The sequence below is a fragment of the Pelmatolapia mariae genome, linkage group LG5 (genome assembly GCF_036321145.2).
Source record: "Pelmatolapia mariae isolate MD_Pm_ZW linkage group LG5, Pm_UMD_F_2, whole genome shotgun sequence".
NCBI classification, from domain to species: domain Eukaryota; kingdom Metazoa; phylum Chordata; class Actinopteri; order Cichliformes; family Cichlidae; genus Pelmatolapia; species Pelmatolapia mariae.
The window spans coordinates 18,025,686-18,052,951 of record NC_086231.1 but is presented as its reverse complement, the minus strand read 5'-3'; the positions used below and the strand labels follow the sequence as shown (position 1 = coordinate 18,052,951).

At 38.3% G+C, this 27,266-nt stretch overlaps 2 protein-coding genes across 2 annotated transcripts in view; both read right to left on the bottom strand.

Annotated features, from left to right (window-relative positions):
* vgll4b (vestigial-like family member 4b) overlaps positions 1 to 12,223 on the bottom strand; it is a 42,758-nt gene extending 30,535 nt beyond the window's left edge. The window contains exons 1-2 of the mRNA XM_063473979.1: positions 12,004 to 12,223; positions 9,185 to 9,258 (exon numbers count right to left, since the gene is read on the bottom strand). Coding sequence (XP_063330049.1) covers positions 9,185 to 9,248 — 64 coding nt within the window. The 5' untranslated portion in view covers positions 9,249 to 9,258; positions 12,004 to 12,223. The remainder of the gene's footprint in view (positions 1 to 9,184; positions 9,259 to 12,003) is intronic.
* A 1,413-nt stretch (positions 12,224 to 13,636) lies between these two features.
* tamm41 (TAM41 mitochondrial translocator assembly and maintenance homolog) lies at positions 13,637 to 19,273 on the bottom strand. The gene is made up of 8 exons (XM_063473005.1): positions 18,903 to 19,273; positions 18,187 to 18,369; positions 17,762 to 17,854; positions 17,426 to 17,576; positions 16,707 to 16,852; positions 15,111 to 15,276; positions 14,895 to 14,957; positions 13,637 to 14,678 (listed from the first exon to the last, which is right to left on the bottom strand). The coding sequence occupies exons 1-8, from the start codon at positions 19,038 to 19,040 to the stop codon at positions 14,587 to 14,589; spliced, it is 1,032 nt and encodes a 343-aa protein (XP_063329075.1). The 5' UTR covers positions 19,041 to 19,273; the 3' UTR covers positions 13,637 to 14,586.
* Positions 19,274 to 27,266: the final 7,993 nt, after the last annotated feature.

Below are 27,266 nucleotides of genomic sequence, written 5' to 3'. Positions count from 1 at the left end.
AAGTGTGACATTTACTGAAAGCAAATCTAGGACATGGTTTCTTTTACATTTTAAATGTCAATGTTAGGACCCAAATTCAACCACCGCCTCTTGTCAGCTGAGTTCTCTGAACGTGACTTGACTATTTCACTCATTATAGAAAACTTTCATGTAAAGAAAGAAGAGAGGAGCCTTACATGAAACCCGGTAGATACCCAAAAGTAAGGAGCGTGGTGGATGATCTGCGTGTTTCTGCAGTTACTTAACTTTCTAATAATTTAAATGAATCAATAAAGATGATAATTCTTTGTACTATTTTCTCAATACATATTCCATACTTGATGCTGCTGATGTCGTAAAATATTATTGTGCAAAAAGCCTGATTTCCATCTCCCTGCCTAGCAGTGAAACAGCTTTTTTATCAGGTAAAAAACATCAGCAGTTAGAAAAAGAATGGTTTTCCACGCTGATAAAGGAGTCTGCTGTGAAAATACAACATTGCAGTGTAATGTCATATCAAATTTGAGAGACAAGTACTGGCTTATGTGTAATATCTGCATAGAAACTATAAAACAAGCAATTGGTCAACGTAAGTAACTCAAATGACATTTTTTAACACACATATACAAAACAATCTGAGGTTTTGTATATGTGTGTTACAGGGAAAACTGTGTGTAACAGGAAAAAAAAGGCTTGGAACCATGATCTTGTGACACTTGACTTTTGACCCTGCAACAATGGCAGCCTGTAGAACTTGTCGCTTTAATAGCCGTCTGCTGAACCACGGCGCAAACAAAGAACTGGCAGTGATGCAATACCTGAGTAAGTGTGCATTGGTCAACCCCTATGTAAATTCAACTGTCAAAGGAAGCGTAGAGTGTAGAGGCAAAGAAAGATGAAGTCATCTTTCATTTACTGTTTGTTACGCTGCATTGGGTAAAATCAGCCATGGCAGTATTCTGTACACAGGAACAGGAGGGGAACAAACCCTCAGGGTCATTCAAATTGTACAAATGTATGATTCTGAGGAAGGTCAATCATCAAAGAACTCCAGGGCACTCTCTGGCACAAATATAGCATTTCTGTCTGTTGTTTTTTTGAAATGCAGATGTATATAAAGTCCCTTTGTTTTCTATAAAGATCATAAGATAAAATATGTTTTTTCTCCCCTTGCTATACTGTAAAGATAGTAGAACCAGTATCAAAACACAGTACACTGACTTTGGGCTCAAAACCTAGAGAATCCTATAAGAGCAACCGCTGCAATCATTGCTTAGGTGTAGTATAGACTAAGAGACTAATATTTCACACTCGAAAGGAGTTTAATATTAACTATTTTATTGGACTATAGTGGCGCTAGTGCAAAGTGTTTTACACTGGTAGTGCAAAAAGAAGTTTGCAGGATGTGTTAGCAGAACACAAATATGCCATATCCACAGATTAATTATCTCATGGCTAGACACTACATGGACTTCCGTAATAGTAATCACCTACATCCACAATGAGCACATTCCTTGATCCTGCAACATGCCACTTGGGAATTGTTGCTAGCTGGTTATGTTTTGGTGTTTGTTTTACTATTTACTTTCGTTACTTCAGCTAATTTTTTACTAGCATACTACATGCTCTATGTTTATGTGTCAGGTTGGGTCTTAGACTCCACCTCTCTGGGAACATCTCAGGCCACCCTGAGTGTGAGGGCCTGTCTCCCCCCACCACACCGATGCCAGTCGCTGATGCCCTCACCCGTCAGTGCATTGATGTTTCTCAGTGTCCAGAGCTGGGCGCTCAAGTGTGTACTGGCTCACTCCCAGTGGCTGCTTGGTGGGGCCCTCAGATCTCGGCTCTCTGGGCCCAGGGGCTTGGTCCGCTCTGGCATAGCAGGCTGCCGGCAGAGCCTGCGGGCATGTCACTGCAGCCCCCTGTGGCTTCTGCACCGTGACTGCTGGGTAACCCCCCCCTCTTCTCTAGGAGAGTGGTGCAGCTGCCCTCCAGTGGTCCTCCTTGGGTTCTTGTGCTCTGGGGGGCCTCTAGATGTCTGGGGCCTGGATCTCCTCCATGCCTGCTTCATATCCTGGGGGGGGGGGGCAGGGCTATGGCTCCCCACACCTACTATTAGATGGTTACATGGAAAAACCTTTTGAATACAAGTGTGCTCACGCACACAGGTGTGCACAGACACACTCTATCTTCCTCGGCTGCTGCCTCTAAGCATATCGTGCGTTGTCGGTCTTGTGTGCTGCTCAGTAACACTCAATATTTATTATTTAATGTTACTTAGACTTATCTTGGTTGTTGCTGTGGTTTCTTTAGTGTGTTGTTCTCTTTTGCTTGTTTTCTTTTTTTTCCAGCAGGTGATCCATTGGATTTTCAGTGTCTTTTCTCTCTGTCCCTCTCCCCCTCTGTTTTTCTTTTCCTCTCCTTTTCTTTAACTTCTCTTGTCCCCCGGTCTTGTCTGTTCAGATTGTAATAACTTAAAAGTAAAAATATAAATAAATAAATAAATAAATAATAAGGATCAGTCAAGTGGACCAGCCTGGCAAAGCCATAATGATTCACTTGGGAAAATAAAATCTGTTGGACATTTTTATTGGCCTTCAGACAATAATACTGATTGCTGCAGGCAAAATAAATAAATAAATAAAATACAATACAATAATAATTAAGTTAGACAGTGAATATGTACTTAACATGGAGAGCTACACATCATGTGTCTGAGAAGTCTGTTTCAGCCTTTTTTTAGTAGTAGTAATATTACTACTGGAGCAGTAACATTCATAATGCCTAAGAGTCCATTATTACTTTATGCCTTGTTTTTATTGGCCATCAGAATCAAATAATGCTTCCCTCTTTGCTTTTATCATAGTATAACAGGCTTATAGTAAAAGTTAACTCTATCAAACTGGAGGATGATAAAAAATAATCCCAGTGCAATTCCAGTCACTCTTTATCATTTGACTCATCCTACCCAGAAACAGCCAAACACATTGCAAAGCCTTTGGTCCGGTAATATTTTACATACCATAAATGTCTTTTGTTATGGTAAAAAGAAGACCATAACAAACAGATGTGAAAGAACTATGGAAAAAGTGTACCAATAAAATATGAGGTAAAAAATGGGATGAGAGAAACTTTTACATCACTTTGACTTAAATCCCCGTGGTCGTTACAGCTCTGATAAAGACCTTTCTGATAAACAAGACTTTTCTACTGCAGACTCTTTGAACTATAGAACAACTGATAGGGGCGATAACCCAGACAGGCCTAACAGTTCTCGTAATACGTAGTCTGTAAAATAATGAAACATAAGAGATACCGGCTACAGGACCGATAGTAAAGCTGACCAATAAAACAACTGTACTAGACACAATACAGGACACACATAAAAGGTATTATGAAGAATAACTCCACTGTCTGCCATTATGTTCCAAATTGTCTTCCATTGTTTTGCTTGTGGCTGATTCTTGCTGGTAGCTTTTACTGTAAATTTAACCACTGTCTAAAAAAACAAGACAGAGTTTGTCAGTGAAAAACATGGACTGAATCTATATTTATGTATTATAACAGAGATGTGCCATGGGGCTATTAATGGTCATAGGTCCAGCTGCTATATATAATGTATCGTAGTCTAATGTTATGGATAGATAAAAAAAAAAAAAAGAGTGTGCAAAGTGTCAACACTTAGCATTTTTACAGAGGCCAGAAGTTCCTTCATTTCTTTTGAGTATTAATGTCTGTTTAAAAATTATAATTTTATTCTACAAGTAGAGGGCAGTTAGCTTAGCTTCGCAGGCAGGCTTTGTTTAAAAGTTAATAAAACGTCACCTTCTGCCTTAAAGTTAAATACTTTTGTTTAGTTTGATGACAAGTCTCAACTTTATATGAGGTACATGAGACCATTTCAAGAGCACTGACTTGCTGGATTTCTCTACTCTGTGTGAGTTTGCCAAACAATCAGAAACTCCGAAAGGTATCAGTTAAACAAATGTCTATTTTGCATGTATGCAGTCCTTTTGTGAATCATGCAAAATGTTATTATTGGCTGCCAATGTTGAATCAAAGACCCACTTGTTTTTCTTGTCAGCCACTGGGTTACCCATACATACAAGATCATGTGTATCAAGATCTAAGCCATTTACTTCAAAATGCCCCACCAAGCCTGATGCACTACACAGAAGGAGCTGTGCTACTCATTATCTACATTTCATGTTCACTTAAAACCTGTGTCATGTTACACGGGCTGAACTGAAGGAAAGTCAGAAACCAAAACAGGTTTGAGGGCAAACCAACTCTTTCCTAAGGAAGCCCTAAACAAAACCAAACCCATCCCACCCACGGGCACGAATTCTCAATCAAATTACCTCCCACGTAGAATCCCTCCGGATGGGTTTAGACAAAGAGCAGTGATGCAAGGTCTCCGATTTCCCTTTCAGTGTTGATCCAAGTACATACAAATCATCACCGACATGCTATGACTAGTCCGGACAATTCATTTGCTCGAAGAACTACTACACCACCCTTTAAGAGTTTAGAAAAGTGCCAGTTCAGATTAACCAAACTTGCCTCTACCGTTGCGGTACGCCTCAATAAACCTCAGCTGTGTGACTAAACTGAGGAGGTTTACTGTAGTTTGCAAGCACAGTGTCAAAGCCAGCTTCATGATATCCATTTGATGAACATTTAATGAGCTAAAGAACTGAAATAAAAACAACAAAATATAAATTTAGCCTTCAAGTGTTGTTAAACCCCTCATTCTCCTTTTATAAATCTGCTCTGGATTTTTTTAAATTGTATGTTACCTTTATATTTAAATAAGACTAATAATTACCAAATACCACTGTTCTTACATTAGCATTTCTAACTAATGCTAACACTAGCTAACACCAATTCGCTTACCTGCTAACAATGATAATGCTACTTTGCTAGTATTTATAAGAAAATGTTTGCAGAGTTCACTGCCCTAAATGAAAATGTGAGTATGCTAACATTTGTTTAATGTTTATTACAACAACGTATGCACAGAACTTGGGGAAAAAAGCATTTTCTTATAATGCTTCTTATACGTGGAACAAATTACAACAGGATCTGAATCTGTGCAGCTTAACTGGACTGAAGGGTTTTAAACAGATTCTGAGGATGATGGAGAAAGCATTATTGGATGGCTGTTTCTGCTCTTAATGTTTTATTGCTACAGTCTTTTATTTTATTTTTACTTGTAATTTTCCAGTTATTATTATCCAGAATTGTAATGACTATAATATGTTTTAACAAGTTGTAGTTTTTCATGGATATTTAAAACAAGACGCTCTTGAAAATGAGACCTCGTGTCACAATGAGATTATTGTGAACAATTTATTTAAGTTTTGCTAATAAGCACTAAATGCAAAGTGATGAAGTGACTTTTTTCTGTATACAGATTGGAAAATAAAATAAAAACTGGCAGAACCAGAAAACAATGTTTGTCAATCCGTCTGTCTCTCCATCCATCCAACTTTTGTTACTGAAAGCAGCTACTGTATGCCACTCATCACAATCAGTCGGAATTTAGTATAAGTGAGGAAGTCAGCTGAAATAGTTGGAAAAAGACTGAGTGCTTCAACAAACCATGGAAACTATAACAATGAAGGGTGTATTCTGAAAGTGTGTGTGTGTGTGTGTGCGCGCGCGCGCGTGCGTGCGTGTGTGTACGTTTATTTTATAAACAAACAAGTAGGATTTGAGTGCACCATACGAGATCACAACCACCTTCTCTTGGCACCAACTCCTCTTTTGTTGTGGTTCCTGTCAAAAACAAAAGGTCCGTATTCCATCTTTTCAATAGAGCCCTAAATAGCTGGCTCTCTTTGGAATGACTGGCTTCAGTCTGACGTCCATGATCCAACACGCAATCTGGGCCTGCTCACTGGGAGCGCTCACCAAACTTATGAAACATATTATATAACTTATTATTCAGGAAATGTGCATGCATATTTTATAAGACGCAGAAAACGCTAAACTACAAACAAAAATAATTAATCTGTCCTTGAAGCTGGGCTTGCAATGCATTCTAGACTGATTTTCAAATACAGGTCTGCTTCCAGGAAGGGTGGAGCACACTGTGAGATCTTCCAAGTAGACACCAAAATTGCTATGGAGGGTGATGACAAGTATTAAGCATTTACCCACATTCACCATTAAATACAAGGCTCAGTTTACTTCACTGTTTTTTTAGTATGTGTGTAATTACCATATATTTGGCTTCAGGAGCATAAAACCTGTCATTAGTGTTGCATGCAGACAGTTTGTCCTCAAACCGGAAGGTGGCTCCCTGACAAAGACCGGTACTGCTGAAGAGTGTGTGTACTGTAGGCATGTATATGCAAGCATTGTGCTGTTTCATATTTGGAGTAGGTTGAAGTATATTTATATACATTTATATATTTTTTTTAGCAGGCTTTTTCCCTATAGTGGTTAAAGTTGTAGTTTCTCATCGAAGTTTTTTCAGATGCGGATGAATTGCTTAGAGAAACATACAAAAAATATAGTGCAAAGAGCCACTTCATCCCAGCATGCAAACATCACCTTATAGATGAAGTAAGTGAAAGTGAAAGAGAAAGTGAACTGCAAAATTGATCCAGGTATCTTACAGGATGTCATGGTGGCTGTGCAGCTGGAGCTCAGCAGAAGTTCTAAGCACCAAGCCAGAGCCTTGGACATTAATCCTGCAGAGATGCAGTGCATCTCTCACCTTGAGAGAGCCATCAATGCTTAGCACAAATGATACGGCAGAACTAAACCAGTTCTGTGAGTAGCCCAAAAGTCTGACTTTCAGGTCTGACTAGCAGCTAACAGCAACATTTAAATGTTTATTTGGTTTTGTTTAATGATAAGTGTACTGTAATCAGGCAACTTGTTGTGTTGCATTAGTTTAAGAGCACTGTCTTTGACCCAGATCACATTCTACAGAAAACCAGTTTTTCTTTTAACTGTACTCATAAACCTGCAAGGCGACATACAAACGTAGATCCGAGGCTATGATATTTCTATACTTTTCTAACTGTCGGCTGATTCTTGTGAACAAAGCCGTTACTGCTATCAGCCCATCACAAGTACAAAAAAAGGAAAACAAAATGTTTGAATTGTATAAACGACAAAAACTTCCTGGTCTGAAAAGTCAAACCAATACAGAAGTGCCTTTGTATATCAGAGTCAAAAAGGAGGATAAAGAAAGGAATGCTTTACAGTGTGACTGACAGGTAATAAGTATATGAGAGAAGCACATCAAGTCTTCACAAAACTAAGCAACATCACAGTGACTGCATCACCTCTTCTATACAATCTATGGGTTCTCCTTGAAGAGTTACCTCATGTTGTTAGAACTAATGGAAGCAGAGTTTCTTTTTAAGCTTGTATAAGCTTTCATATTCAATTAGCCTTAATATTTGGGCCTGAGCCAGCAATTCTATTTCTAAACATTACTGCAGTAATGTCAATACATTATTCATGTTCGGTAATTTTATGTCCTTCAAGACGGCATTTCTATAGCTCCCTGAAATATTTCAAACAGTGATGGCTTATCTGCAGGGGTAGGGGTATGGTTGGAACAGCTGATCTGATCCAAAGCACTGGCCTAAGTGAGCCCCACTCATTCGACGTGAATTAAATCAGTTGTTGAAAAGGCAGGCCTGAGCCTCTCCCTGATCTGTGACAAGGCTCTGGTGTCAAGTGCTGCGCGGTCTCTGCAAAGGCTCGTCATAAATGCAAATGAGCCCACAGAGGTTGTTGACTTAACTGCCTGTTGGCCTGGTTGTTCAACTAACTTGAAGCTAGTTTTGGCAGACTAGCTCGTTAGCTGACTAGTGTAGCAGTTAGCTCAGCTGGCTCTCAGATTCAAGTGGTTTTCTCCGCACTATTGTGGAAACAGGTTGCGTGCATTGTCTTTGGACAAAGAGGCCATACACAGCTGACAACAAAAAGTGGCATCAGTGCAGGAGAAAAAAACAAAAACACTGCAGGGGAGCGAGGGAGCAGAGGAGGAGGGGTGGGGAGATCCCAAGGCCTTTTACTGAGAAGTACAAGGAAGCAGATATTCCACTTAATTTGAGTCAGAACATTACGGGAACATGCTGGTGACACAGCAGTTCTGATTATCTTACTGTATAATGACTTGCTTATATGTACGTCAACTTAATCAGCTCCAAAATGGTGATCTTCAAATAACCTTCTAGCAGGTTTTATCAAAGTGAAATAGACATAACAGGAAGACTGAATCTCTATAAAATAATGATACTAAGAAACACTTGTCTCAGTGGAATTGACCGCATGTCTTGTTTCTTTTAAGAATTCAAATCATGGTTCTCATTAACCTTTCACGTGCAAATAAATCACTAAAAATTCACAAAGTCAGAGCTTCTAGATTTTTCTCTCAACAAAAGTACAAACATTTCCAATGCCACTCTACCAAAGACCAATTATTAAAAGTCAAATAAACAAACATACTGTGTTTCTGTGCAAAATATCAAAAATAACAAACTGAGCTGCCTCCTCTAAACAGTGCATGTCAATTATCAGTGGTATCCACTGAATGTTAAGTGTCCTTGTAGTTTTCGCTCAGCTCTGGAGCCTGCTGGCTGCAGGGAGGCCTGCTGAGAAGGACCGGCCATTTCTCGTTAATCTCGGAAGGAATTTTTTTCTGCGCTGCCAGAAGCACTCAGACATGATTAGGGGAAGAGAAAGGAAAAGACAGAAGAGGCCGGAACAAAAAAAGTAAGAGAAATTAAGACAGCCACGGAGTGAATGACTGGAGAAGAAGATGGACAGAAATCAATGAGAGTGACACAGGCACAGAGTCAGCAGCAGGAAAGACAAAACCCCACCCTGATTTCAGTAAAAGCAGGTTAACAGCGAGCTGCTGGTTAAAAAGAAGTAGTGATGACAGTTGAAGGCCGTTGGTCTAATTTGCCTGCATATCAGAAAGCAAAATTGTACAATACAAAGACACCTATTGTCTTATGAAAGAAAACGTGGCCCAGGGTTTTAGACTGTAAATAAAGTTGCACTTCATCTATATGTAGCACGACTGTAATGATACAAATCATTTGCCTGCACCTTTCAATGGTACAACAGTCAATAGAGAGGGAGAGGAAGCAAAAAAGCGGCATTCATCTGAACTCGATTTCTGCAGGCTCATAAATACAAGCAGAAATGGAAGCTTGATAAAACTTACTCTCTTCCTCATTCGCGTGAACAAACGATGCTGCTCTCGACAGAACATCCAGTGGCGTCTCCATGCTTGGATGCCTGCAGGGCAGAGAGGAGGCCAAAGTGTCAAAACTCTTTAGGAATCACCATTTGTCACTTTAAGCAAACAAAAAAAGGAGTTAATATTTAATTTCCTTAAAAGCTATAAATCTGTTTCAAAGTCTCATGGTGCACAAAAGTAAAAATAAGAAATCTGACCGTTTTAACTGATGCAGAATATAAATATAAAAGATTCTCTCGTTTTTTCCTCACTATATTACAAAATGTTGCTTCTCTACTCATCAGTGCTTAGTGTTCCTTTAGCACAATCACCTGTCTAAGACTTTACCTTTATACTAGAATAGTCTCACCTGATTTAGGTATACATATAAAATATAATAACAAAGACATTGTAGTCAAACATTACAAGCCAGTGTTTAATAGTTGCGTCCTTTCAGCACTTGCTAATGAAACAAACCAGCCTTTACTCAAAACAGAAATAAAAATGCTAATTTCTTACCATTGCTGTCAAATATATACTTTTGTCAATATTAATATTTTGATTTATTTATTTATTTTTAATTTATTATTTATAGGTGAGGTAGGTGTCTTGAGAATCTTAGGAGCATGCACTGGACCTTTCACTTTTGCAATAAATGATATATTCCCAGTGAGCGTGCTTAGACTATGAGTGTCTTTGGTGCATGAATGCTGAGGCTCTACCAAGTGCACATGTGCAACTCCTCAAAGATAACCATAACCCTGAAGTGAAAGGTTTACAAACTCTCTTAAAAGGCTACTTTAAATGCAATTTGGAGCAAAGTAAAGAGTGCAATTAATCATGCGATTAACATTAAACAAATCAAACGCTCTTCAAATGGCTAAAATGTCTTTGTTTAGTTTATGTCTATTTCGTGGTTATAAGTGGACTGTGTTTTTAACTTTACAAGCTTTTATTTTGTTGATACTTCTATCATTTATGTCATTAAATTGTGAAAATTATATCAACATATGAGTGTCAAATATATGACTCATGGGCCAGAACATGCTGCCAAAGGGTTCAGTTTGGCAAACTGGATTGATTTAGAAAAAATATATATATAATAACAATAAAATTAGCTGCAAAATAATTAGATTTTTTGGGAAAACACACTGCTTTTCCTGGTGTGGTGATGGCAGCATTGCTATACAGCAGAGAAAATGTATGGAAAGACTTCCAGAGCTCCAAGAGTTCTTTAAATTATTAAATACTAATCTGCTTTTCTGGGTTTTTAAGCTCCATGACACTCTATATGTGAAGGTTCACTCTAAATTTTGATGCACATGTAATTACTAAACGTAATAACTATTATCAAAAACATTATGATACAATGGATTTACTGGTCCAACTCGCATGAGATCAAACCGGACTGTATGTGGCCCATGAACTTAAATCGGCCCTGTAATACCAGATCATAATCATTAAAAAAGCCAGGTGCTTTCACTGAAATTCAAAAGTATATGAATGTTGTTTCATTGTACTGATCAGACTTGAGATCACATGTGTGACTGGTCCTTAAGAGAGTCTTTGTTGCGATCCAGCTGATTGTCAATAAGCCTTTCACTTTTGGGCCAAGTTTGGGATTAAGAGTTTGCTGCACTGACAGCAAACCCTTAATCCAGATGGATTGTGAAAGTACCTTCAAACACTTGTGTGGTCTGCGAGCCTCAGTCATCAACATGAAGAAAGCATGGCCTACAATATATATCATTTTTCGCTGTCTTGTCCAGTAGTTCTATAAAATAATTATGCTTCCTACACTGTCATTTATCATCAGCAGTAGTATGTATAAACCAGCCATCTGTCATTCCTGATGTAATTACACTTCATTATTACCACTTAGAGCTTTTTTATTCACTTTAGAGTTTTCATACTCTTATTCAGACACAGAGTTTTGTTTTCTTAGTTTGTTTTTTTAGGATTATTTTTTTTATTTCTCTCCTACAGTGTTGACTAGCTGAGCTATGAAAGGTATTTGTGGATAAAAAAAAAATGCTCCAGCGCATTTCTCTTCCCTCTTTCTGCATTCCTAGGATACCTCGTTACTCAAGGAAAACAGAGTATCGAGCATCGTTACTACTGAAAAGTAGTCCGTACTACGACTTCAAATCAAACCGCAAACGCAGCAGGGTTACGCGGGGATACCTCGTTACTACACGGTGGTGAGCGTAAAGGAAACTCGACAAGCATTTGATGGGACAGGTCTGCGCTGAAAAAGAAAAAAAAAAAAAAAGCCGAATATAATGGTAGCAAGTGCGTCCACTTTTATTCCCACCGGTGAGAGTATTTATATCGGTCTGACTCAGTGCTTCCTTAACAGCGGTCCCTTAAGATGAACCCTATCCAGGAAGGATTAGAGCAAAAGGATCTGCACTGAACTCTGCCTGGCACTGGAGAGGAAATGCATAGCCTCTTGATATTGATAAGCTTTCACTCATTTCCTCCACACTCACTGCAAACAAGTGAAATCTCTAAAGGAAAAGCGTGTGGCCGAAAGCATTATAAAGTTTGGGAACCCGCCAGCACTGCTTCATATCGTGAATGAAATGTGTAAGAAGGCGCCGGATAATATTTCAGCCCTATTTTTAACCGCTCCAATACACAGGCTTCATTTACAAGCTTAATATTACAGGGAAAAAGGGTCCAATATTTGTCCTTCGCAGCTCAGATAAACACTGCACTCTCATACTACTGGGGGGAAAAACCAAAAAAACAAAAACGAAACAATGTCAGTGACACACAACTTCATGTTTGGCAGCACATACCTCCTTCAAGCGCCACTTTGGTATCTTCCAGAATGATAGCGTCCACACAAAAATTAACCGAAATAAAACATATAGTCCCAAAGAGAGTGCCAGAAAAATAAAAAATAAAAAAACTGAAGCCACGACTGAGCGGTCCCGTACGAGGCCAGACAATAGTAGCAGAGCTGTCGGGACAAACTTGCTTGTAAACGAGGAGGAGGAGGAGGCAGGGAAGGGAGGGAGAGAGCAGGAATGCCTGGAATGATGGAATTCAGTTCCTAGCAGGTGGTGAAAGTGAAGCGCGCTGATTGGCGAAGGACGGGAGCAGTGATATCAGCATATATTATGATAATGACGCATTGCATCACATCCTCTGGAGGTTTGTAGACCCTGCTGTCACTGCGTGCAGCATTATTAGGTCTTACTCTGAGACTCGGAGATTGTGAAACGGTTAGTAGGTGACTCAAGGGCACGTTTACACCCGCGCACAGTGCGAGTGTTTATTAACACTGGTAACCAGTGAGAATGGGGTGTGGCAAGTATTTAGACGTACTGACATGAGACGGGATATTTTAACTGTCAAAACTGTTTCTGACACCTTTTTTTATATTACCGGGTCGAGAGGGAACAAATTCTATGTACTGTTCAATTAATTCATAGAGCACATTATAAAAATACCAAAGAGTACATGAGTACACTCGATGGCTTTGGAAAATATGAAGGAAGGGATATATTTTTAAATGTAGCAATATAACACTGCACAGGAAAATTGTGATTAACTGCAGTTCTTGTATAAATCTAGCAACTTACTTTCCTACACTAACAGCAGTGTCGGTCGATTTGTGGAACTGCAAAAACAAACAAAAATGTGTTTAAGCGCAGGTCATTAATAATGCAGTAAAAGTTCATATAGTGTCTCGATGATTCATATGTGGCGATTACTGAAGTATGAGTCATGATAAGTGCAACTAAAACACAACAGTATGACTAAGTGATGTTGCTCTTTTATGATTGTACTATACTGTGATGGAACAAAGGACCTTTATGCTTTTTAGTTTAAAGAAGTTCCCTTTGTAATTTGGATTTTAAGAAGAATTAAAGCAAATATGTTAGGAAAAGCTTTTGTGATTAATTTTATATCCATGATTATAACTGAAGCTCAAAGATATTGTATTTAAACATGAAATATATGGACAAAGCCATATTGGGGAAATACCTATATCCTGGAATATGTACTCATTTTGAGCTCGTTCGGTGTCTGTCTTGCTTGTCTATCATACAAAAATGCGAATTCAATTGAAACAAAGAATAACATTTTTCTTAATCCTTAAATCATCCTAGGGGAAGAGGTACGGTATACCCTGGACAGGTCACTAGTCCATCGTGGGGCTAACACAAACAGATAGGGACTCACTCTCTCACATATCGACACAAACCGAGAATTTAGAATCACCATTAACCTAAAAATCTTGTCTGGACTGTGGTAGCAACTGGAGGTACACTGAGCCAGTTAATCCAATTTAAAAGACCAGCAATTTTTTTAAAAAGGAGTGTTTAAATAAAACGAGGTCATGGGATGCAAGAAGCCAGAAATAACATTCCTAAACATGGCTACATAAAATCATGCCACAGGAGAAAAAGTCTCAATTGACGTTATATTAGAAATTTTATTAAAACAATTTCTTGCAGCTGAATTACACTACAGGCCTGTTTGTAAGGAACCAATCAGTGCATCTTCCCATTAAAAGGTTCAGGTTTCCATTACAAGCTAAACCAATTAATAAAGTCAGTGAATAAAGACACACAGACTAAAGAGTTGAACATTAGAGATCTTTGGTGAAATGTGTAGGGAAATAAGTGTGCCACCCTCGTGAGGACTAGTTTGTGTTTTAGACTAGTGGAGTGAGGACGTTTCGGCCGATACTCACTTCTTCTTATCCATTCAAAGGCCTGGTTGAGGCTCAAGACTTAGTTTTACAGTTAAAGTGTTAGGCACTCAGATGGGATGGTTATGGACACGGTAGAGGGCTCAGGAAAGCATTATGTAACAACTATCCACACAAATATGGGTGTTTGTCACACAGATCCATCCACCTGACCTGTTGATAGCACCGTTCACAAAGAAAACTCAACACAACACTGACATTGATTCAAAAGACACACATGCGACCAAACTTATTCCTTCACAAAACTTGAGGTACAGGTTTCAAGTTCTTAACACTGATTTTGGGCTATTTTTACTGCATGGCCTTTAATAGTAGTCCATTCAGACCTTTCAGTATCTCATCAGTCACTGTAGTCCATCATCCAGAAAGGCTAATCTGTACTACCGGCAAATGTCAGCCATTACTCAGTCCAACTTAGAAAATGCCACCCTTTATTCATGAATTATATGAATTTAATGAGGGCTCAAGCACAGATGGTTCTTATTTTTCACACACGGCCTTACACCTGGTCATAGGTCGCATACGTAGACACTACAGAGTGATACAACCATAGGTTAGGGTGTGATTGTTCTAGATGGGGTTTAAAAAAGGACAGGCAGCATTAGATTGTCAGACTGACAGTAACAAAGATGAACAAGTTCCTGGTAAACCGACAAGGTCAAGACATCTGAGAAACCGACGGCTTCCTCCTCCCGCCCTTCCACATCTTCATCAGTTTTTTGGAGCTGTAGGATACAGTCTTCCACAATCCTGGAGGAGGGAAAGGAGCACACGGACCACCCATTAACATGCATAACACAGTATTCTTATATCACCCCAATCAAGCTTTGGAGGTCTCGTTAGGCAGGTTGTCTTTAGAATGCACCAGTTTGACCAGTTCCCCCTGTCTATCTTCAGGTAAACCATTCATCTAGCTGTGGTGTACACACTGGCACAACACACAGTATATAATATAAGATTTCTTACCAGCTGTAGCAATGCCTTTGATACTCTGTGTTATACTGGAGGATTTCACAATGGATGAGATACCTGGGAAGCAATAGAAACAAGCTCAAACATGTAATTAAAACACACTTAATATCTGTTTCCATGACCCATTTCTTCCTCCCTCACTGCCTCTGCTTATGCAAACGTTCCTCTAAAGAGAACCGATCCCATTTCTTCGTCATCTTTCTCCTCTACCTTGTTGCACAACTGTTCCACAGTCAGGATCCTGAGCCACCTGGAGCAGGATCTCTTCCACATCCCGGTTCTTCCCTGGAGGATCAACCAGCTTTGTGATCCTTTGTTGGAGAGTCCGAGGTAACGCCATCAGCTGAGTAAATTGGCCTTCTGGGCTTTTGTCAACCTTCAGGAAAACATACAAAAATAAATGAAAAGAGATACATATAGTTGGCCAATGATCATTAAACTGACCTCACGGCCCATTGCTCGTTAGTGGTGCTAGTTTCAGTCGTTATGAAAATGTACCGTTTATAAAGATGTGAAAACCTGACTGAAGAAGTCACCTGGGTGAAACAAAATGTTTCTCCCACTCAACAGTCCAGATGAACACAATCAGCTTTCAGTGATAGCCGGCAGAATAGCTCTACAGGTGCTTTACATTGTAATTATTAGGAATGAAAGTGCATTTTTACTTTTTTGTCATCTCTTAAAGTATGCTTCTGTAGAAGTTGATTCAGAAATCAGAGTCATTGGGGATCTCTGCAGCACTGTAAATCAAGTAAAAAAATTTTAAAAGTTAAAAAGAAAAAAACCCCAAAAAACAGCCAATGCATCTCTGATCTGCTGTTATCAGACATAACCTAAGAGCCATTTTGTGTTCACAAATTGGTTCTATTGCTCCAGAATATTTATTTACAGCTGCGAAGCTCAACATGACATATATAGGTCAATATAATTCACTAACTTCAACTATTTTAATACAAAATATGGCTTTTTAAAAAGTATTTATTAGGCTTTATATTATAAATCTGCAATATTAGACCTGAATAATGAATAGGTAATGGTTTTATGATCTGATCTGCACATCAACACATGCACACATAGGCAGCTGCTAATGCTAATGGTTGCATATTATTACTGTAACCTCACTGAAAACGTGCCAACAAAAGCAGCAAAGGCGGCGCCTCGCATGTCGCCATGTGTCATGCTTTTTTTGTTTTGTTTATAAGTGTGCTTGTGCTTACATTGCAAAACTCCCCATCTTGTAACAGATGACTGCAAAAGATATCACACATACAAAGACATACACATTTCCTGGCTCTTCTTCTCCTAATCACTCATTTTCCTGGGCAGAGTCATTTCTCAGGTATTCAGTGTTTCGTTGGAAAAACAGGGAGTGGTTGCAGCAGTTAAAAAGTACACAGATTTGACTGCAAAGAAATGTGCCATTTATTGAGTAGACACACAGTTACCACACTATACCATTAATTACTGTATGTAAAATAATAAGGGAGACTTTTAGTGTGAAACTCTATTTGTGTATTTCACAAAACAGGCATGACAGCTGGATAATTTCACTGTTTAAAAAAGGTCCAAAGGCACTTTAAAGAATTTATCCGTTTTGTTATATTTCTGGAAATATGTCAGTAGCTCTTGTTTCATATTATTACATTTCAACACTTAATAAGGACAATTTCTGAGCTACAGCACTTTAGTTTATTCAGCTGACACTCTGTAAAAGTACCCAATGTCCAAACTGAGCTGTGTTGCTCAAATATCAGAGATGCTGAAAGAAAGTGTGTGTTCTTCTGGTGCCTGTTTACAGTATCATACCTCAAGTTTTCCTTGGTGAGGTTTGTAGACCGCTTGAGGGCAATCTCTTAAGATGTTGCTATACAAAATCCTGAAGTGTTGAATGTTGTCTTTGACGATATTGGCCACCTTGGACTTATCCTCTCCAATCACCATCCTAAAATCCCCTTCAGAGGAGCAAAAAAAATAAATAAATAAAATAAATAAATAAATAACACTTCAGTTTGCCTAAGTCAAGTGTAATACAGAATATTTGCTGTTATCTGCTTTAATTTTCAAAATATGTGTCTAATTCCCAGAAGTAGTAAGATAGTCATTGGCACACTCATAATCACCTTCCATAACAACCTGGAGTGTTACACAGCAATGTCATTGTACACACACTCTTTGCTTTAAGACACTGAAAGCCTCATGACGAGGATAACATGTGTTGACTTCAAGCCATTTCACTGCATATTATCAGGAAAATTAAAAAGTTGAATTAAAATGACGCTGAATAATTCTGAAGCCTTCTGAACAAGCAGTATGTTTTTCTAAACTACAAAAGCTGGAGCACTACAGCTTGGATATTAATCCCTGTGTTGACTCTGAATAACACAAGTAAGCAGTATATGTGTGCACATGGGAGAAAAAGATCAGAAAGACAAATGGTCTTATTCTGATCTAAATCTGCAACTTGAAAGTAACTATGAAAGTATGCAATTTTCTTAAGCTCTGTGCGGTTTTATAAATCTGCTTACCAGCATAGGAAAGACCAGCTATATGCAGGAAAAGGTCTTCCTCAGTGAAGCTCTCTGGGAGCATCAGGAAGGAAGCAGTCACAGCGCTCTTCAGGTTGGCGACCAGGGCAGCGCGGAGCTTTCCACTCTCACTCTGGACCAGCAATCTCACCTAAACAAAAGTGCAGACCAATGCAGTACATTCTCAGAAGAACTAAATGTGAATGCCACAGAAACATTGTTCTAAACCCTTGTATCCCATTTCAGATTACACATTACAATAATTATTCTAATAAATGTAAAATAATCAGCATAGTTTGTCTGAGGGTTCAATAACAGTCCAATCTGGATACCAACCGGTTTGTGCAGGCGCCCAGCTACATACATGGTCTTCCAGTGTAACAGGTCGTCAATCAGAGAGTCTGTACTTATTACCCCATATTTTATTATCTGAGAACAGTAGAAGAAATATGCAGTTAATAAATTAAACTCACAAAAACCTCTTAAAGTAAATGCACATCTGAACATGCTTGCATCACCATAAACAAATGAATGATTTTTGATTCAGACATGCATTTTGTATAGAGGTGTCGGCTAAACAATGATCCTATAAACTAACCTTCAAAGCAACACAAAACCCCATCACTGCTGTGACAAATTCACAGGTTATGTGAGGAGTTTTGTGTCTGTAGTTAGAGCAGGGCACATTGATGGTGCACACATAGAGAAAACTAGAAAAGACCTACAGATGTGTTTAGGTTTATGAGGATGTAGTCATTTACCCTTCCATCCACAGGCACCAGCGTGTTGTAGTACACCGAAGCTCCGTGATCATTTTGTATGGAGCTGATCACCGTGGGACCCAGCAGCTTGAGGATGGAGTAGTGTTTGCGATTCTGCAGCAGATTCATGGTGTGCCACGTCACCGGGTCGTCCACCGCAAACACAAAGTCCAGCATGTTCTTCTGCGTGTATCAGAGGACAACAGAGAATCGAAGGCATTTCACTACATCACAACTTCAAACTGTTAAGGTCAACTTCATAGGTATCGCAGTGTATTGTGTGATTTCGTGGTAACATATATATATTGTAAATGCATATGCATGTCAGAAATATAAGAACAATCCATAGTTACACGTGTGCAAAAAGTTGTGATGTAATGGTGTTTACATCACTGAAAACAATTTGATTTCTTCATTTTTTCAAAGACTGTACGATGGTTTGAAGTATTGCAGTATAATGCCTCAGGAATTATCTATGTTTACATAATGATAGGACTGTTATGCACAAACAGACTCATTCATGGACAAATATTGAGTCCATGGCTCAACTGATGTGTGTAATATTATAGGTAATACAGCAGGGTAGATGGCTCCCTGCCACAAACACAATGTTGTACAGTTAACTTGCGGATTAAAAATGTGTAAAGTATTTTGCATACAATGATTACAGTGCAGATTTAACGCCATGAGTACTCAGAAACAGCTATGTCTCTTACCTCCATTTGACCTTGGCTGGTCCCATGCTGTTTAAAAACGCCGGATCCGTAGGCAAACGCTAAGCTGATGTCCTGAGGAAACTGTGACAGTATCCTCCTGTAAAGCACGCTGGTGTTGAGCAGAGCTGGAAGAGTCATTTTGAACTAGCCGAGACACCTGTCCTGCAATAACACGAGATGGTTAACGGCGGGAAAACCTATTAAATAAGGCGTAAAATGAAAACTCGACTTCGTGAAGTATGAGAGACATTTCTGACGGAAGGCCTCAGTGGCACTAAGCACGATCACGGCCAGTGGACAGGATTAAAATGACCCATTTTATCGTTAAACCTCCATCGTGTCAGTTTAGCTCAGCTGTGCACTTCATAGTCGACGAAAATATGCGTCACAGACGACGCTCCGCACCGGGGGCTGACGGGAGATGTGGTTGGTAATGGGAGGTAAGCAATGGGAGCCGTTAAATTCCTTTTAATCACCCTTAATACACGTGTGTTGTATATTTTACAGAAATACTTGTATATTTCAACGTATTACTACAGTTTACTACTTGGGAAACAATTTGAAGACGTTTGAACCGCTTTATATTTAGCCAGTAGATGGCAGTTTTCCATTAAGTTTAGCAGGAGGGAATGAGGTCATGCTAATTTCCTATGTGGAGTCGCTTTAAAAAAACTGAACCAGGGGGAGTTTTTATACGTAGCTTCTTTTTTCAAAAGTTATAACTGAAGGTTTAGAATGAATTTGGCTCAGTATGTTACTTCTCTAAAATAATTAAAAGATTGCTTAGGAGTAGTTCTTTCTTTTGTTGTTTCTGTTATGAATAATTGAATCATGGACATGGCTAGAACTGGTACACAAATGTAACTGGATACATATCACATAAGTTAACATGAGTTAAAAAAAAAGTCTTCCTTAAACTTACAGAGTTAGAATAATATCTGTGTATGATTCTCAATTAAACTTCCTTCGCTTTATTAGTAAGAACGCATTTGTAGTCCAAAACTTTCCCCAGTTAATATAAGATAACTGTGCCAAACTCTTGTAGTGGTAGTAATGTAATTTATTATTATCATTATTGATAGAATTACAGCCTGCCAAAAAGTGATTGCCGATGTTTTTATGTCTAATATCGTTGCTTACATTAGTAAATACACTGTATCAAGATAACATCACAGGTAGCAGACATCAATTCATATTGAAAATGATGATGTTGATCTTTTATACTACCTTTATACTGTCTAGGAGTTGGAAAATCAGCCTTTTGGCTTGTGAAGTTTTTTAGTTGCCTAAATCCACAAACAGCAGAGCCTCAACGAACAAGTTATTTTGTGCCTTATTTCTAAGTAATTCTTTTCCTCATACTGCACCGTTCCGCAAAATCCTAGGCGGAGCCTATGCAAATACTGACGTAAACGGCAGAACCTATGCAAAGCAGTATGCAACCAAATCAAACATGTTTGTACCCAGTTCTCCCAAAAAAGCAGGATAAGCAGGGATTGTAGCACCAGTGAGCATTTTTCATTGTTTTTAAACACTCGCTTTCACTTCAGCTCTTGTACATTAGTTTTGCTCTTCTTTGTGGTTAGCAAGGCCCAACAACCATAGTGTAAACCGAAGTGCCTTAAGTCTGCATTCTATCGTAAGGCCAGCAGATGGCGCTAACTGTGGTTGCAAAAAGCCACCTCTGATCTGTAGAAATCAATTGGAAAAAAGCTCTCTGTCTCGACCTCTGCAAAAATCTTCCTGGTGAGTTTATGGGCTCAGACACTCACTTTGGGGTCATATTGAATTATAAAAGTAAGTTTATTTTGTAATCAGTGGTCATATGTTTTAAATTGGGAGGATGATCTGTGGTATGAAACCACATGCTCATGAGCACAGGTCAGACCCATTTTCCTCATTTTTTTGCAACTAAGATGGTGACAGCGGAAAGTTCCAGATCTCTACAAAGTTCCAGATCTCTACAAAGTTCCAGATCTCTCAGGATTTCAAAACTGGACTTCAGAAACCCCTGTGTGATGTCCCATCAGCTACATCCACTTTTCAAACTGCTTGTAAAAACCGCACAAAAACCCACAGACCAAATTACTGTGACAGTGTTTGGTGACAGTAAAAAAGCTACAACAGGTAAACGATTGCCACGGGTGGTGCACTACAGTATTATGTTCCAGTCCTGAACCTGGCTGCTCTACCACTGAATTGAGGCTGTAGGCCCTCTAACTGGTGTTGGTGTAAGGCTTCATTCTCATTAACTTTGCCATCTCTGCCTGAAATTCTGCAGTCAGGTCCTGTGGTGTGCGCTCTGCCCTAGGCTGGTACACCATTAGGCCTGAATGTGGGTATTCTGTGCTTAAAAAAATAAAGCAAGAGAAGTGATAGAGCTCCCTTTTTCAGTTTCTCAGTTCTCGAGAGGTAATGACAATGTCTCCTGAAAGTTTCTGAATACAGATCTTTCAAAATTCAACATTTTAAAACCTCAATTTAGAAAGTCAATGTTTCTTTAAATATAAGAACTGTATACAAAAAATAAAATACCGACTTTCTATGCTGTTTTTGTTGAATTTTGTAGAGATCTGGAACTTACCTTCATTATTTTTAATCTGCAGATTAAAATTTCCAGTGATTGTTTTGAATGTTAACATAATGAGCAAAATCCAATATGATGCACACACATTGCAACACATACACACACACAGCGGCATGTGCAAATGCATCCACGCACACACTGAGTTATTCAGGTGTATGAATTGCTGCATAAAACCTGCTGCATAATTTGCAGTATGAAATTATTTTTTTTAATGAAGTCAGCATAAGGTCACACTGTTTTTTATTTTTTTTAAAAGCTTGCAACTTGCAGCCAGCCACAGAGCCACCCTTCCTGATCAGTTTAGCCAATCTGTTGGTGTCACTTGGATCAATAGGACTGTGGTGCAATAAAAACAGACACCATGAAGGTTCTAATGTCAAGCTTTTGCTGCACCTGTTTTAGAGCAGTGATTCTGTTATTATAGAGTTGATATAAATCATAGTAAAATAATCACATCTATACCTATTAGAATAATAGTAAGAAAACAAATTCATAAAAATGACCATAAAATTACAGCCTCTTGAACTAGATTAAATGAGCATTATATCATTGACAGTAACAGAACAGTTAATAGACTGCATGAGCTGGAGCCTAAATCCATTTACCTTTGAATATCCTTGTGTTTTCTTTTCTGTGTAATGGATTTTTTATTTAATTTGAAGTCAATTTGATTTGTTAGTTTTTTTTTGTTTGTTTTTTAAATACATCTGTGAAGTGCAAATTTGAACCCTCATGAAAGCTTTTCAGGGAAAGAATGGAATTGGTTGATCTTTGTGTGGCATTTAAATTTCATATTGAATGTCACATCTTGTTAAAAAAACCAAAAAAAAAAAAACCAAGAAGATAATGTAATTATACTGACAGGATGATGAGGTTTGTTCCTATCAGCTCCTAGACTCTCAGATTGTGCACCAGAGTGTTGTCACTCCAGAGAACAAATTCAATAAAAGCAATTAAAACCAAATATTGAATTAAATCTACATCAAGAAAGGCTTCACTTACCAGCCTGAAAATTCTCAGAATGCTAAAGGGCTGCTAGTTTTTCAGTGTGAGAATCATGTCAAATACAGCGGTGGTGGTAAAAGACAAAAGTCTGCTGTGGCTATCATCAGTCTTACCCACTGGATTAGCTGCTAGTCATATGGGCCCGATGCTCACATCTATCTGACTGAATTAATATTGAATGTAGCTACATGACACATCAATGTGTCTGCAGCTCATTATGGGAGTGTCACGAGTTGGACAAATATTATCTTTTTTGGTGATTGCAGTGAGTCATCTTTTCAGCCAAATGAATATTGATAAGATTAGTGAAACCTGACTAACAAGCTCTCTCAGTGCATTAAAGCACCTTGTTAAATCAGCAGTGAAGCACCAGAAGGAGTAAGAGGGTTTATTTTATTTTATTGTATTATTATTTTTTAAAAATATCAATGCTATACATGCAGTATATGCTTTCTATTGGCCTGTAGTGATTCTACTTAATGCTTTTGCATGACCTTGTAATTATATTATTGCATTTAAATAAGATTCATAAAATGTATTCTTTTTTCTATTTCCACAGCTAAACAATCCTTATTAATGGCAGTTAATTTGAATTGTTCTGGACACAGATGTCAACTTCTAAAACTGTGTTAGTATTATTTTGTGAGGAAAAGCAGCAGGATTAGTCCATTCAGCAAATGACCATCCGCATTGAATGATACCAGTCCATTGAATGGACAGACTTCGAAGTGGTTGCCTGAATTCAAATGGCACTCTTTTTTAAGAGAAGGCCTTTTAAGGCCTTCTCTTAAAAGAGGGTGCCATATATGGAATAATGCTGAATTATTATGGAGAGCACTTACCGTAATGAAAAATTATAAGTAACTATATAACATCATTAAAATCCCTAAAATATCTGGTACAAATTGGAAAATGAAGCAGGCAGACATTTTTTATTATGTTTCTCATAAAGATAATACGATGTCTAATGTAAGAATCCACGCACACACACACTTACTATCCAAAAAAATACCAACAGTTAATAATTCAGATTTCTAAAACAGTTTGAAAGAACCAGTAATCATCTATTATTTCTAAATTTATATGCGTGTGCTTTTGTTCCTAGTTCCACTTCTCGGGAAGCTGCAGTGATTTTTTTATGAGTCCTCTTTAGAAAGGGCTTGCCGCACTCCAAGCATCTATAATCTGCTTGGTTTATGCCGACAACACACTGGATAGTTATTGATGCCCAACATTCAAATGACACCTTAAAAGCTTGTCATCCCAGCGCTCTATTGTTTGCTTGAATGAGACTGAGATAAGACTGCGGTAACTTATCTTCGCACAGCCATCATTACGTCGCCTCACCACCCTCACTTTAACAGTCCTAATGTGTACGTTCTGAACTGTTTCTTTATTCCATACCTGAAATCAAAATATTGGCATTTACTAGCAATTAACAGATTCACCTAAATATGAAAATGTTTTAAGTCAAGACAGGAGCACATGAAGGAGAGTTGGAAAAAGGTCAGTACAGGGAGATTACAGAGGCAGACAGATCGAGATATGCTTTTGTTTCATTTTTCAGCTATTGAAATTTCAGAACAAAATATATTATTAACTGTTCAAATTACCTGTAAACATTGCCTTATCCACTGGAACGTGAAAATTGTATTCCTCTTGGTCTGAATCTGGAGTACTCTAGTATTCCTGTAAGTAGTATTCCTGTACAACAGCAATGTTGATAACCAGCATTGCTTGGTGACTTTAGGCTTTAGGGATTATGACTCTCATTGTTGGGAGCAAATCTGGATATTGGTTAGCCTTATTAAAGAGTACAAGTGCATATAGGGAAATCATGCATATTTTTAGCTGCTCTATTTAATTTAACCAAGTAAAGTTAACCTGTTAAATTTAACAAACAGAGTTAGTTACTTTATAACAAACCACATTTGCTTAACCAAGTCTGCTTGGCCAAGTATAAATTCCCCCACTGACCGACCAGCATGGTCATGGATGTCCCTTACATATTTTGGCTTGTAAGTAGTTTTCATAGGTTTTAGTGTAAACTTGCTTGTTGCTTTATTTTAAACAGCACTGGCCTGTAATATGGAAAAGTTGTAACACAAGATTATTGTAAAGATACAAAGACCACGGTATTAAAACATATAATAATAGCTCCTCACTTTGTAACAGCTATACAGCACTGCTGCCTCACAGGAGGAAGGTCCTGGGTTCAAATCTGGTAGTTGAGGTTCTTTGGGGAGTGTGCATGTTTCCCCTGGAGTTATGTGGGTTCCCTTCAGGTATTTCAGCTTCATTGCACAGTCCAAAAAAACCCTTGTTTTGGTTAATTGGTCTTTAATTGGCTGTAGGTGTGAATGGTTATCTTTCTCTATGTGTGTGCCTTTTAACAAACAGCCAAAGTGTCCAGGGTTAACCCAGCACTGACCCTGAATCTGGATAAGTGCAAAAAATGGATGGATGCGTGGACTTTGTAATTAAAATGTACACACACCTAAATGAGAGTACTTTACATCCTGTGTCATCTATAGAGGCCCCAAAATGCTGTGCATGTTTTAGTATTTACTCTGCATTAAATTAAAGAAAAAGGGAAAAAATTCTTCCAACCTTTTATTCATTTTTAGTAATAAACAGGTGATGCTTAAAGTTTGTGTAGTCAGTCATGTTCTTTCAGCCCAGTCTCAGTCTCTCATTGGCATTAACTCTGACATCGGTCAAGACAAATTTGTATGTAATATTTTTTAGTAGGCAGTATAATTCGTGTGTACAGTAGAGGCAACCGAAAACTTTTATAAATCCCAGGTTTTTAATTATTCCTTTTAATTCCTGAAAATCCTTGACATGAAACTTGGGTGTGACTGTAAAATATTGATTTTGTGTACCTGGGTACAAATCGGTGTGTGTGACAGGGGTGAGATGAAAAATCGAGTTCAGGGACATGAAACACTCAGTTACAGGTTATCACTATTTGGTTCTTAGGGGAAACTGTGAATGGAGGTTTCCAGGTTTTGGCCTAATAACGTAATCTTATCTTTTAAAACAACAGTAAACTAGTTTCAGATGCCACACTACAAAGAGAGTCCTTCCATGTGTTTTCACAGTATTTCTGGAGATTGCCTGAAAATAAGTGCAGTGACTGGAATTAAAGTGAGAAATATCTGTCTTTTTGATTGTAGAATACCTAATTAAGAACTAATTAAACCAAATCAATATTTGTGGTGATTGCACATTGATTTCCCTACTGTTAAGTGGTCTTGGTGGTGTCCTATAAATTACTGTAAAAGTTCCCCGTGAAGCTTCTGCAGCAGATTAAGTGGCAGCCTTTATTCAGATGCCACAGCTTTGAAAGATTAGCCTTGGCAAAGACTCAGACGACAGTTCATCTTGCTGTTAACTGTTGCAAACTTTTTGGTTTTTCAAATTTCTGTCAGTCTGAATCATAGAAGTACAGATCATGCAGATTGGCTGTGAGGCAGTTAATACACTAGCTATAACTACGTGTCTGCACAAACACAAACATGTACAACAAACGACTAACCAGGAGGATCTTTTTCAGCGCTCGCAGGACTGTTGCCATGGAGATTACAATTGCTTCCCATGCCTGGTGGAACATCAAAAGAAAACGCAACATTAACCAGGCGCACAAACACACACATATAACTGCCCGAGACCTGCAGGAGAAGAGCGATACAGAGGCTTCTTATTTTATCTTAGCCCATAAAGGGGTTGCACTGTCACCAAGCATGGATTGGGCCAATATCTCACTCAGAAACAAGTGAAAGTGAACCTTAAACCCACATTTGAGGTAAAAACATACCAGTTTGCAAAACAGTTCAATTAATTAAAAAAAAAAATAGTGATTATGTGGATCATGTATAGAATCCACTTCCTACTGCTAGATAATAATCATAGCTTTCCTGGGTTGTGCCCCCTTTGTTTTAATTAACTTGCCAATGCATCTGAAATTACGCCCTGCAAGGAAAACCTCCGTTTAGAAGGTTTTTCATTCCCTCAGTATTTGCACTCTCATTTATTTTAAAAAGTATGAATTTCAGAAAAATTGCAAAAGTGATTTTAGTGTCTTTACATACAGTTTATGGATGCAGCTTGACAGTCAAGCTTGCTAACGTTAGCTGGTAACTTAAATGTGGTCACTTTAAAGTTTGCAGCTACACTGCTAGCTGGCTAGCCAATGTGTAGTCATGTCAGTAATGGTTGTTTTTCATATTCGCAGAAGTCTCTGCACAAAGTCCTGTGAGAAGTGTTTCCCAAATGTTAGAGGTTGATTTATAATCCACACTTATGATATGAATGATTCAATAAAGGACTAGATGTTACAATCCCTGATAATGCATTGCTTCCAATGGAGAAAGTCTTGAGGGATGGCTACTATGAGGAAAGGCAGCCCGGAAGCTTTACCAGTGGGACACATCATCAGTTGTGTGCCTTAACTTCACAGGGTGTTTCGGCTTTTTATCACAAATTATACCAATTTTATTTCTCAGTTTCTTTTTAACTTCCTTGGTTAGGTTTAGGAATTAGAAATCTGATCTAGAGTATAATATTTAAAGTATTAAACATTTTTAAAGACACATCATCAGTAGTGGACCTTGGATTCATTGGGTGTTTTGGCCATTATCACTAGACACCCTCATCCAAGCAAAGCCCTGCCAGGGTTGATCAGGCCCCGGAGTGTCTCACTGGTATATATTAAATTGTTATTTCTCTTCAACTTTCTTCTGTTTAGTTTTCTAGAATTTATTTTCTTC